Source organism: Erpetoichthys calabaricus, chromosome 2 (assembly GCF_900747795.2).
Source record: "Erpetoichthys calabaricus chromosome 2, fErpCal1.3, whole genome shotgun sequence".
Taxonomy (NCBI): Eukaryota; Metazoa; Chordata; class Cladistia; order Polypteriformes; family Polypteridae; genus Erpetoichthys; species Erpetoichthys calabaricus.
Genome location: NC_041395.2, coordinates 104,279,459 through 104,293,438, shown reverse-complemented (window position 1 = coordinate 104,293,438; position 13,980 = coordinate 104,279,459). Strand labels below are relative to the sequence as shown.

Below are 13,980 nucleotides of genomic sequence, written 5' to 3'. Positions count from 1 at the left end.
ACATTGTAAATTGTTTATTTTTAAGGAGGTGATTGATTAACCTCAGAATTCTCTACATTTCCCATCCCAAATGTTCATTTAGAATACAAAATAGTTTAAGAAAGAACATTACATGTTTACACTGTTTTCCAGAAACAAAAACACAATTATGTTATAATGTGAATATAGCATTTCAATTGCACCAGGAAATGGATATACATGTAAGCAAACAAACAAAACATTAAATCAGAATGACAACAAAAAATATTTTTGATAAATGACAGGAAATCAAATTAAAAAATAAAATAGAGCCAGAAATTAAGCTCTGTAAAACTATAAGGCAAATTCTTCAAATTGAAATAAGATCTAAAAAACAATGCACCACCATATGAAGAGTGCGCAGAGATTGAAATAATTGTGAAAATTACCCCAAAAGAGAATAGTTAATATACTGTATGTGTATCTATGTAAGCTATCTAAAACTGAAGAGTGCAGTGATTACAAATCTGACATGTTTTGGGAAAAACTCCTCTTTCTTGGAAACACTCTGAAGTATAAAAAGCTGAAGAACAAACTGTAGAAGTTGACAAATATTATATAATAAATCTTTTTGCCTTATACAGCAAAGGCACAAACATACACAAACAATATTTTTTATAAACTTCAGGGACTCTACCTCCAGTCAAACCAATATCATGTAAAAATTACAGTACTATCATAGAACAAGATAAAAAATAAAAAGTGGATATAATAAATAATTTAAAGATTTTTTTAATGATACTAACAGTGGAATTATTCTTGCTCAATTAAAGAATGTTGCCTTATCTTAGTAAAACAATAATCCTTGTCTCCCAGACAGAGAAGGTTATCTTGTGTACAGCTAAAAAAAAGAATAAAATGTATAAATAAGTAAAAAAAAATAACATACACATTTATTAAAAAAAATAAAAAGTTTTGTTTATTCGGTCCTGAAAGTGTATTAACCCATTTTATAGTACATAGTGAAATATTAGCCAAGGACTTACCATGACATTTAGTAGAGACTTTAAAACTGCATGTACATAATATTACTTTATTTTGTGCTTAATTCCATTAGGGCAGTCTGTTTTTGTTTGTTTTTATTTGCTTATATGTGTTGTTTTTTATACTTTGAACTCTACTAACTTCTTGTACAACACTTTCAGCTACACCTTTTATATGAAAATGTACTGCATATACATATTAATCTTGTTCTTGATGCATGTAACCAAAGCAATAGTAATGATTTTTGCCGTGCATGGTGGGCTAGAATCTTTGTTTTCTCTGTGATTCTTGTCAACTTAGATGGATATTTTTTTGTTGCCTCACAAAATGTAGTGTTCTAAAGGGTATATTAATGGAAAAAAAGGCTGTGTGGCTCTGAGGTTGTTTGGTTGATGGTTTTTATTTTCTGCCCCATAAGTCTCCATTGTAAAGTGCTTTTGCAATTTATTTAAAACTAGCAAAATACCCACGTTTCGCAGCGGACAAGTAGTGTGTTAAAGAGGTTATGTAAACATATATATACATACATATACATATATACACATATCTACATATATATATATATATATATATATATATATATATATATATATATATATATATATATATATATATATATATATACATATATATACATATATATATATACATACATATACACATCCACATATACATATATATACATATACAAATTTACACATCTACATATATATATATATATATACATATGTACATATATATACATATACATATATACATATCTACATATATACAGTATATACATATATATACATATGCACATATATATTCACGGCATTCTTAGTCTGAATCACAATCTGATTGTATGGGTGGTTACCTACCAGGTAACGCTTATGGTTGGCCAGCAAGTCAGCTAACATCAGCCACGGTGCCTTCAGTTGTGAGAAGAGATCATAGAATGGTTGAAAATAGTTTACTGTCAAATAATACAAAGAGTACACGACACGTGTTTCGCCCTAATTCTTGGCTCATCAGGCGTACACACTCACTGCACTCCCTTACGGGAATCGAACCTCGGACGTCAGCGCTAGAGGCGAAGCCCCTAACATTGTGCCATGGCGTGTGGTTCGTTTATTTGACAGCATGTAGATCGGGGTAATTACATTCACGGCATTCGTAGTCTGAATCACAATCTGATTGTATGGGTGGTTACCTACCAGGTAACGCTTATGGTTGGCCAGCAAGTCAGCTAACATCAGCCACGGTGCCTTCAGTTGTGAGAAGCAGATCATAGAATGGTTGAAAATAGTTTACTGTCAAATAATGCAAAGAGTACGCGACACGTGTTTCGCCCTAATTCTTGGCTCATCAGGCGTACACACTCACTGCACTCTCTTACGGGAATCGAACCTCTGACGTCAGTGCTAGAGGGGCTTTGCAGCGGTGAAGTATTGCTTTTAAATTTTAATTAAGAAGAAAAGAAAACCTTTTTAAATTGAGGGAAATTATACTAATAACAATTTGTTAAGGATCTGTTTTTTTGTGAAGCTGCCTTTACACAGCCTGTCCGTTGTTTTATAAACGAACGCCATATAAGGCCGTCCTTTCTCCTTGCTTAGCGGTTCTGTATTGTTTTATTGTTCGTTTATTACGATTGTTATAGTTATAGTTGTCTTTGTATACCATGTTGTCAGTTCAGCACTCCGGTTGTAATATGACCAAGTCGTGCAAGCTTACTGTTGAGAATGCAACGTATAGTTGTACAGGAGAAAAGCAATCTTGCCAAACTTAATTTAAACTTACGGTTTACACCGTGCTTTGTTTCTGCCTTAGCTGCACTTATGAATATGCTTGTATGCGTCACTCGCTCGCTTCTTATTGTTTCGCTGCCTTCTCAATTGTGTAATGAATGTTTTCTTCAGTGCTCTTTGGGGCTCTTCCTTGTTTTCTATGTACTGCGTTTACAGTCAGTTCACGTGATTACGTGGGAGGCGTGATGACACGATACGCAACCCCGCCTCCCACAGCCAGCGAGCTGCAGTCCATTACAGTATATGGACAGAAAAGAGGTTCCAGTTATGACCGTTACGCTTTGAATTTCGAAATGAAACCTGCCTAACTTTTGTAAGTAAGCTGTAAGGAATGAGTCTGTTCAGCCTTCCACCTACATGGGAAGTTGGAGAATTAGTGATGAGTGAGTGAGTGAGTGAGGTCAGTGAGGGCTTTGCCTTTTATTAGTATAGATGCTTAACTTTAGAACACATTTTATCATGGCAAATGCATATATATCATATTTGTGAAGAAACCAGTTTGACTTGAAAAACACCAAACTTATCCTTAAATGAGTTATGTGCAGTAGAGCTAGCTGTATGCTGAAAGGACTTGTATTAAGATAAGGGTCAAGAATCACTGGTTTAGCCATATTATGTGTTCATATGTTTTGGGAGATTTCACAGTAATTTTGGATAGAGGGTCTGATAAATATGATAATTGTGTTTATCTGCTGCTTGATTTGTAGTGAAAAAGTACTCAAATATTTGCTGTGTTTAGAGTGTTGGTATTTTAAATTGATAAAAAGGGCTTACTTTTTTTGGGAAGGCCAGGCCTCTACTTGGCACTAGTTGAATGACATGATAAGGAATGTGATGTAGGGCAGAGGTAGCCACATTAGAAAAGACTGACCAAATAAGAAAGGGTTAAGAACTAATTATCTTGTTTTATTATAGTACATTGATAATTGAGTGTGTTATGAAATATAAACTACATTAAATTACCACATGCTTTTTTGATCTTCAAACTCAAAAACCTTTGGAACAAAAATACAGACAAAGTAGGTAATAGCCAGAGCACGGTACCACTCATGATGCCATTTAATATATGTCTGACAACCAAAACTGCACAATAATTATGTTTGATGATAACTAAAAGATATTCAATCAGATAAATTCTACAGGTACCTAGTGAGGAATACATTTCTGAAATTGTAAGGCAGTGCAGAGCTTTGCATTGTGGAATTCAAATATATTCCTATATATTGTATTTCCAGTCCATATCCTTGTATTGATGTCAGATGTGTAATAAACAAAAAGTTAAGACCTTAGAACAGTAATCAGATATGAACCATTACAAGTTGTATTACTTTTAACATTCTTTGTACAGCTTCAGCTACTGAATTAGTTACTTTGTCATCCTGTATCAATGTGTGAAATATTGAGCCCTGTAATGGACTGGTGCCCCGTCCAGGTTTTGTTTCCTCTCTTGTAGTGCTGGGCGGTATACCGGTTCATACCAAAAACCGTTTTTTATTTTTGTTATGATATGGATTTTTCTCATAACGCGACACCGGTTTAAATAGGCTAAGCAATGTTCGGAACGTGGCGCAGCGGGAAACTGTTTAAGGGGGGGACCTTTTTCACTGCTAAACATGCATGCGTTAGTGGAGGTATTGCGCAGAGAAAATGGATGGTGAACATTGTAAAACTAAAGCTGTAGCAGATGATAAAGTTAAATATGATGACACAGAAGAACTTTTGCCGAAGAAAGGAGCCGTGTCTGTTGTCTGGAGATACTTTGGCTTTAAAAAGTCAGATGTGGACCAAACAACTATTTATTGTAAATGCTGCCGAGCTAAAGTTGTTGCCAGAGGCGGCAACACGAGCAATTTGCTGCACCACCTTAGCCGCAAACATGCATTGGAGTACCATGAATGCAAGGAACTAAGATTGGCACCCTCCACGTCCTCAGGTAAAACTGAAAAACCTAGAGGACATTCGAGTCAGATGTCATTTGTAGATGCGTTTGCTAGAGGTACTGCCTACAACTAAAAAAAGCAAGCGGTGGATCGATATAACAAACGCCATTACAGTCCATATAGCCAAAGACATGATTCCATTAAGTACTGTGGAGAAAGACGGATTCACGGCTATGATCAAGACACAGGATCCCAGATATGTGATCCCAAGTCGCAAGTACTTTAGCCAAACGGCGATCCCCGACTTCTACCGAGAACACAGAGGGAAATTACAAGCAGAGGTGGCTACAGTCCCCGACTATTCAACAACAGCAGATGTGTGGTCAAGTCCCACTATGGAGCCATATCTGAGCCTGACGATTTATTTTATAAATGATGACTGGCTATTGAAAAGTTATTGCCTCCAAACAAGCTATTTTCCAAACGACCACACTGGTGAATTACTTGCTGCAGGCTTGCTGGAGGCACTCGATTCCTGGGGGCTTGCAGAGGCAAGTGGCCATCACAACGGACAGTGGGGCCAGCATCAAGAAGGCTGTCAAAATTAACAATTGGACAAGACTCTAGTGCTTTGGACACAGGCTTCACACAGCCATAGGTATGTAATAGTTATTAAAATAAACTATTTTAAGTAATGGTAGTAAAAACATACCATAGTAATAATGTAGCGACTTCCGCGTCAGGTTCGAGAAGAAAAAAAAAACCAGACGTGGTAAAGTTTCGCAAAAGTTTATTTGAACAGTCAAGAAATAAACAAGCCGACTTTGTAACCCCACCACACAACCTTCCAGCTCCTTCTCCAACTCACCACTCTCCCCCCTTCTCCCGTCCTGGGTGTCGCACCCCTTACCGCATCTATCATGCCTCTGCTGTCATTCCTCGGCGCTGTACTCCATCTTCCCTCAGTCGGATTCAACAGTCACTTCAAAAAAAAAATAAGGCTTCAACCTGGCTGAGACACTAACAATAAGAAATGTATAATGAATGTGTGTGTAATCAGTTTTCTGTTATCTCTATTATCAGTCAGTACAGGTAGTCCCCTACTTACGATGGTTCAACTTAGATTTTTCGAAGTTATGATGTTGAAAGCGAGACGATAATTTATATAAAATTGTGTAAAATATTCATTTTCAAGTTGGAGCGGCAAACAAACTTTTCTGTGGGCCGAGCGATGCAGTACGATACGTTGTCGGAAACTCCCACGTTGTGAGATGCCTCAGTCTAGTTAGCTATCGTTTGAGACTCCGATTTTGATGCAAGTGATCTGGAGATCGAAAATGAAAGTGAGGTACCGGGATCAGCTGATCGGACCCCAGCTGATTGTGGTGCTGAACACGTTCCTGTAGCTGATGCACCCATGGCAACGTTCGCCTGGGATGACCGACACTTACGATGCCATGAGGTACAAACCAGATTGCGTCTCACTGCAACGGTCACCTCTGCGCATCTGTCTCACAAAGACAGCCAGGCAGCCAGTCCGAGTCCACAGTGCATTCCTGCTGGCTGTCGAGCCACCCCCTGCACAGCTGGAAATTGCAAACAGGCACCGGCAGCAGGCATGACAGGAATAAAACAGTCGTTTTATGTTGATTTATGTGTGAAACCATTGCTTTGTGCGCTTTTCAGAAAACTGAGTTTTTTGGAAAAAATATTTAGCTCTCATTATGAAATTTACATTTAACTTACTTTGTGTGGGTCTGTGGAAATATGTAAAGGATTTTATAAATGAGTATTTGGGGCTATCAAGAAATTAATTAACATTTGGATTAGCAAGCAAATAGAATTGTTTGTTTTAACAGAGACAGGTGTGAAAGATGAACGCATACAACGTGCAGTTGGTGTCTGCAAAAAAATTCTGTCTTCTCGTACTCTTGGAAGAAAAGGAGGTACCTGGGCATTGCTCAGGATGAACTGGGCCTGCCAAAGCACATGCTCATGACTGAGATGCCTACCAGGTGGGGGACACGTCAAAAGATGATACAAAGAGTACTTGAGCAGGAGAGAGCCATTAGTCAGGTTCTAAAAGCTGACAGAAAATTAAGGCACTTGGTGCTCAGCTGGCAGAATGTGGATGTGCTGGAGGCTGTGAACAAGGTGTTGAGCCCACTCCAGGACTTCACAGATGCCTTGTCAGGAGAACACTATGTCAGCATCTCCTACCTCAAGCCCGTACTCCATCTCTTCAACACAAGCATTCTTGCTGAGGAAGAGAATGATCCGCAACTGACCAAGGATGTGAAGAAAAACATTTTAGCCTACTTGAATGAGAAATATTCAGATCCTGCCTTGGATGACCTCATGGATGGTCACATCTCTTCTTGACCCACGATTCAGAACATGCTACATAAAGAATGAAAAGGTTGAACACATTATATCCAGAGCAGAAGAAGGAATAAAATCACTAAAGGATCAACATGAAGCCAGCACTGGCATGTCGGCACTCTCAGTGGCTTCTGGTGTAGCAGCAGAGCCTGTTCTTCCTCCTGAGGAAAAAAGAAAAAAGTCTTTGTCCAGCTTTTTCAAAAAGCAGAGGACAGGCAGCATGGGCTCCAGCAGTGTTAGACTGTCAGATGAGAAAAGCATTAAAATGGAGCTGAGAACCTCCTGCAGACCACAGAGGTTGACAGTGATGCAGACCCTTTGGAGTGATGGAAATGCTACCAAGCAAATTTCCCCCGAGTTGCCAAGCTAGCCCGACGATATTTGTGTATCCCTGCTACCAGTTCTCCATCTGAAAGAGCTTTCAGCACTGGTGGGAACATTAACTGGCTATTGAAAAGTTATTGCCTCCAAACAAGCTATTTTCCAAACTACCACACTGGTGAATTACTTGCTGCAGGCTTGCTGGAGGCACTCGATTCCTGGGGGCTTGTAGAGCAGAGGCAAGTGGCCAATACAACGGACAGTGGGGCCAACATCAAGAAGGCTGTAAAAATTAACAATTGGACAAGACTCCAGTGCTTTGGACACAGGCTTCACACAGCCGCTCACTCAGGTTGAACACTCTTGGGTGTTAGAAAAAAGAACAAGTTTGAAATGCTTTATAAATGTGAAACTGTGCTGGAAAGTTGTCATGCAGTTGTCTAATTTGATATACCCTGTGAAACCTGGTTGTGTAATCTGACATACACTGGTGACAAAATCTACTGCAGTCATCAAGTTTGAAATTCTTTACAACTAGAAGTCATTTAATGTGACATTGGGTTGTAGCATGAAATCAAGGTAAGTCTAAACTACAGAAGGTGTATTTGGCTTTGAAATAATATCCATCTTCAGTATCACTCTGTTCTTGCCTATGGTATGTTAAGTTAAGTAATAGAGTAGTGCCTTTTTTCCAAAATCAGTTATGCTAAAAACACTGTAACTAACTAAGTGCAATAATTGTTCAATTACTTCTCAGAAGAATATAGATTTATTTAAATGACTTTCTGGCCTGTATAAAGTATGTGAATCGTGGGCACACATTCATTTGACCCCATTAGTCCATCCAGATAGAGTTGGTGATAGTTCTGTTTTGTATTATTGAAGTGTTTTTTTGCTGTTACTTGGTTACAGTACATGTTACCCATGCACAATGTTGTTATTCATATTCAAGAAACCAAAAAAAAAACAAAACATCCACACTGGTAAGTCCAGGTTTGCATGAGTAAAAAACATGTCACCGTGGTGAAGTGGTTAACAGTCTACTGGAGCAGGCTTAGATGTTATGTTGTTAAAGGTAATGTTTTGACAGGTTTTTGTATTTGAAATCGCATATTTGATCAATTTAGCTTTTAGCTACCTACCATTTTTGATGGCTTAAATATTCTCCCCTTACTTGTCAAAGACTATTTGTGTTCTTAGGTAAGGCAAGGTTCAGGTTGCACAAAATAAGATTTTATTATTTTATTTATGTCTGCTGATTAGATAAGATTTTTAGAAAATTGAAGGGTTCAGAGTTTTTAAATTTAAGTATTGATTGTTTTCCAACATTGCTTATTGTGTGTTTAACAACCATTTTTACTGTTGCTTTAGCAGAAATTAAAGATGCATCCAAGCAGAACACCATTCTATTGGCTGGAACTGGTAACTCTTTACCACAGTTGGAAGGGAGTAAACAGATGGATTTTTCTCCAGTTCGTAAACCTCTTGCTCCAATTAAACTGCAGTTCAATGACTCCTTTAGTGAGGATGGTATTTGCCCTCTTCCATACACACCTGAGGTTTGTCACCCGCACCTAGTCAACTGCCCTAGAACAGAAACTCAGAGGCCTGAGAACTTGGGAAAAAGCAGTTCCTATGAAAAAAAAAATGAAATGGACAGTGATCCAGCTAACATTGCTGTTAGATCAGATGACTCTGTCACAACTGCCAACACTACCATTACTCTGAGCCCTAGTTCCAGTAAGCTTCAGACTACAGAAAAATGCTTGCCTCAGCCAAAAATCAGTAAGGTCTACAGCAAGGTTTCACACAGGTGAGTTTAGTAACTTTATAAGTTTTTTTGCCATTTTGTTGCAGCCACAATTTTACACAATATTTGTGTATCATATCATATCCATGAAGTGACTGCATATTGTTTTGGACATAATATGGTGTTAACTTGCTGCATTGTAAATTGACTAAGATATGAAGGAGGAATGTGTTGTATATGTGAATGTATGTGTGTATATATTGTGGCACGCGGCTGGGGGTGGTACCCAGCCGGGACGCCCAAGAAGACCAGAGGAGGGCTCACGCCTCCTCCAGACCACGAGGGGGCGACCGCCCTGGTTGCTTTGAAGCTCTGCACCCGTGGTCACTGCCAGGGGGTGCCCAGATGCCTTGGCAGCCCTGGACCTCAGCACTTCTGCCACACTAGGAAGTGCTGGGCGTAAGAGTAGCAGGGACACCCGGAGTGCTTCCGAGCATTCAGCCGGCAATTCCGCCACACTGGGGGGTGTGTTGGTGGAAGATTGCCGGAGCACACCTAGAGCGCATCTGGGGGATAATAAAAGGGGCCGCCTCCCTTCATTCAGGGCTGGAGTCGGGTGGAAGAGGATGAGGTCTGGGGGAGGAAAGAGGCGGCCTGAATAGAGGAAAGGCAGTGTGGAAAGAGGCCTGGACTTTGGGGGTGATTGGTGCTGTGCTACTGGGTTGTGCACTTAAATACTTGAACTGTGTAAATAAACGTGTGTGTTGGACTTTAAAAGATGTCCGTCTGTCTGTGTCCGGGCAATTTCCCACAATATATATATATGTATGTATGTATGTGTATGTGTGTGTGTATATATATATATATATATAATATATAAAATATACAGTTGGTACGGAAAGTATTCAGACCCCCTTCAATTTTTCACTCTTTGTCATATTGCAGCCATTTGCTAAAATCATTTAAATTAATTTTTTCCCTCATTAATGTACACACAGCACCCCATATTGACAGACAAAAAAAAGAATTTTTGAAATTGTTGCAGATTTATTAAAAAAGAAAAACTGAAATATCACATGGTCCTAAGTATTCACATACCTCAGTGCAAGACACATGACAGCCCGCGTGGAGTTTGCTAAAAGACACCTGAAGGACTCTGAGATGGTGAGAAATAAGATTCTCTGGTCTGATGAGACCAAGATAGAACTTTTTGGCCTTAATTCTAAGCGGTATGTGTGGAGACAACCAGGCACTGCTCATCACTTGTCCAATACAGTCCCCACAGTGAAGCATGGCAGTGGCAGCATCATGATGTGGGGGTGTTTTTCAGCTGCAGGGACAGGACGACTGGTTGCAATCGAGGGAAAGATGAATGCGGCCAAGTACAGGGATATCCTGGACAAAAACCTTCTCCAGAGTGCTAAGGACCTCAGACTGGGCCGAAGGTTTACCTTCCAACAAGACAATGACCCTAAGCACACAGCTAAAATAACGAAGGAGTGGCTTCACAACAACTCTGTGACTGTTCTTGAATGGCCCAGCCAGAGCCCTGACTTAAACCCAATTGAGCATCTCTGGAGAGACTTAAAAATGGCTGTCCACCAACGTTTACCATCCAACCTGACAGAACTGGAGAGGATCTGCAAGGAGGAATGGCAAAGGATCCCCAAATCCAGGTGTGAAAAACTTGTTGCATCTTTCCCAAGAAGACTCATGGCTGTATTAGCTCAAAAGGGTGCTTCTACTAAATACTGAGCAAAGGGTCTGAATACTTAGGACCATGTGATATTTCAGTTTTTCTTTTTTAATAAATCTGCAACAATTTCAAAAATTCTTTTTTTTGTCTGTCAATATGGGGTGCTGTGTGTACGTTAATGAGGGAAAAAATTAATTTCAATGATTTTAGCAAATGGCTGCAATATGACAAAGAGTGAAAAATTGAAGGGGGTCTGAATACTTTCTGTTCCCACTGTATGTATATACACAGGTGCTGGTCATAAAATTAGAATATCATGACAAAGTTGATTTATTTCAGTAATTCCATTCAAAAAGTGAAACTTGTATATTAGATTCATTCATTACACACAGACTCATGTATTTCAAATGTTTATTTCTTTTAATGTTGATGAGTATAACTGACAACTAATGAAAGTCCCAAATTCAGTTTCTCGGAAAATTAGAATATTGTGAAAAGGTTCAATATTGAAGACACCTGGTGCCACACTCTAATCAGCTAATTAACTCAAAACACCTGCCAAAGCCTTTAAATGGTCCCTCAGTCTAGTTCTGTAGGCTACACAATCATGGGGAAGACTGCTGACTTGACAGTTGTCCAAAAGACGACCATTGACACCTTGCACAAGGAGGGCAAGACACAAAAGGTCATTGCTAAAGAGGCTGGCTGTGCACAGAGCTCTGTGTCCAAGCACATTAATAGAGAGGCGAAGGGAAGGACAAGATGTGATAGAAAAAAGTGTACAAGCAATAGGGATAACCGCACCCTGGAGAGGATTGTGAAACAAAACCCATTCAAAAATGTGGGGGAGATTCACAAAGAGTGGACTGCAGCTGGAGTCAGTGCTTCAAGAATCACCACGCACAGACGTATGCAAGACATGGGTTTCAGCTGTCGCATTCCTTGTGTCAAGCCACTCTTGAACAAGAGACAGCGTCAGAAGCGTCTCGCCTTTGGATTGCTGCTGAGTGGTCCAAAGTGATGTTCTCTGATGAAAGTAAATTTTGCATTTCCTTTGGAAATCAAGGTCCCAGAGTCTGGAGGAAGAGAGGAGAGGCACAGAATCCACGTTGCGTGAGGTCCAGTGTAAAGTTTCCACAGTCAGTGATGGTCTGGGGTGCCATGTCATCTGCTGGTGTTGGTCCATTGTGTTTTCTGAGGTCCAAGGTCAACACAGCCATCTACCAGGAAGTTTTAGAGCACTTCATGCTTCCTGCTGCTGACACACTTTATGGAGAGGCAGATTTCATTTTCCAACAGGACCTGGCACCTGCACACAGTGCCAAAGCTACCAGTACCTGGTTGAAGGACCATGGTATCCCTGTTCTTGATTGGCCAGCAAACTCGCCTGACCTTAACCCCATAGAAAATCTATGGGGTATTGTGAAGAGGAAGATGCAATACGCCAGACCCAACAATTCAGAAGAGCTGAAGGCCACTATCAGAGCAACATGGGCTCTCATAATACCTGAGCAGTGCCACAGACTGATCGACTCCATGCCATGCCGCATTGCTGCAGTAATCCAGGCCAAAGGTGCCCCAACTAAATATTGAGTGCCGTACATGCTCATACTTTTCATGTTCATACCTTTCAGTTGGCCAACATTTCTAAAAATCCTTTTTTTGCATTGGTCTTAATTGATATTCTAATTTTCCGAGATGCTGAATTTGGGACTTTCATTAGTTGTCAGTTATAATCATCAACATTAAAAGAAATAAACATCTGAAATACATCAGTCTGTGTGTAATGAATGAATCTAATATACAAGTTTCACTTTTTGAATGGAATTACTGAAATAAATCAACCTTGTCATGATATTCTAATTTTATGACCAGCACCTGTATATATAGAATGGTTGAAAATAGTTTACTGTCAAATAATGCAAAGAGTACGCGACACGTGTTTCGCCCTAATTCTGGGCTCATCAGGCGTACACACTCACTGCACTCCCTTACGGGAATTGAACCTCGGATGTCAGCGCTAGAGGCGAAGCCCCTAACGTTGCGCCACGGCGTGTGGTTCGTTCATTTGACAGCATGTAGATCGGGGTAATTACATTCACGGCATTCGTAGTCTGAATCACAATCTGATTGTATGGGTGGTTACCTACCAGGTAATGCTTGTGGTTGGTCAGCAAGTCGGCTAACATCCGCCACGTGCCCTCTTTCAGTTGCGAGAAGCAGATCATAGAATTTTGCTGACCAACCACAAGCGTTACCTGGTAGGTAACCACCCATACAATCAGATTGTGATTCAGACTACGAATGCCGTGAATATATATATATATATTATATATCAGGGGTGTGGAAATCAAATTTTTTTCTACTTGTCCACAGACAAGTAAACTTAGAAAATCCATTTGTCCGCCAGTTAAATTCACTTGTCCATAAACAAATAACAAAAGTGAAAAATAGTTTATTTTTTCTGATCTCTTTTATTGATACCAAAACTGCCTTCCATTTTAAAACTCAAAAAAGTTCTTTCAGGGAGTAGTATTTTGCCACCTTGCTCTAGAACATTATATAAAAGATTCCCTTATCATTTTAACTCACTAATAAACAATGCCTTCATTATAGCTACACTAGTTCTGTTTCACATACTACAGTTACAGTGAAGATTTTTATAGATATTTCATAACCTTTGGAAACCGTTAGACTGTTTTCTTCTTTATTTTTAATGAACTGACAGCGCGAAACCAACTTGTTTTATATGAAATATTCGCTAATCAAAAATGATCTATTGATAGCTCATCAAAATTGATGTTGTCCCGCAATAAATTTCTTAACTCCTCAATATATCACAACCTACACGAAATCGCAAATTTCAGGAAAGATTAACTGCCTAACAAGCTTTGTTATGTGATGAAAACAATTGTATTGCAAGTAAAATTACTGCATTTTTATGTAGAAACAATGAATTTTATCAATCTTCTTCTATAATACGCTACCGTGGCTGTTCATTTGTCTGTCCAGGATTTTAAATCACCTGTAGCTTGCAAACCATTTCACCTTTTGATTTGAAATTTGGTACACATACAGTATACTACGTGACGTCTACTATCCGCTTTCGGGGTGATGATTTGTATTACTCTTTATTTTTATTTTATTGTTGAATAAACT

At 39.3% G+C, this 13,980-nt stretch overlaps 1 protein-coding gene across 1 annotated transcript in view; it reads left to right on the top strand.

Annotated features, from left to right (window-relative positions):
* Positions 1 to 13,980, top strand: part of kif18a (kinesin family member 18A) — a 123,411-nt gene that overhangs the window by 103,535 nt on the left and 5,896 nt on the right. The window contains 1 exon segment of the mRNA XM_028794233.2: positions 8,747 to 9,188. Within this exon segment, the coding sequence (XP_028650066.2) occupies positions 8,747 to 9,188 (442 nt within the window).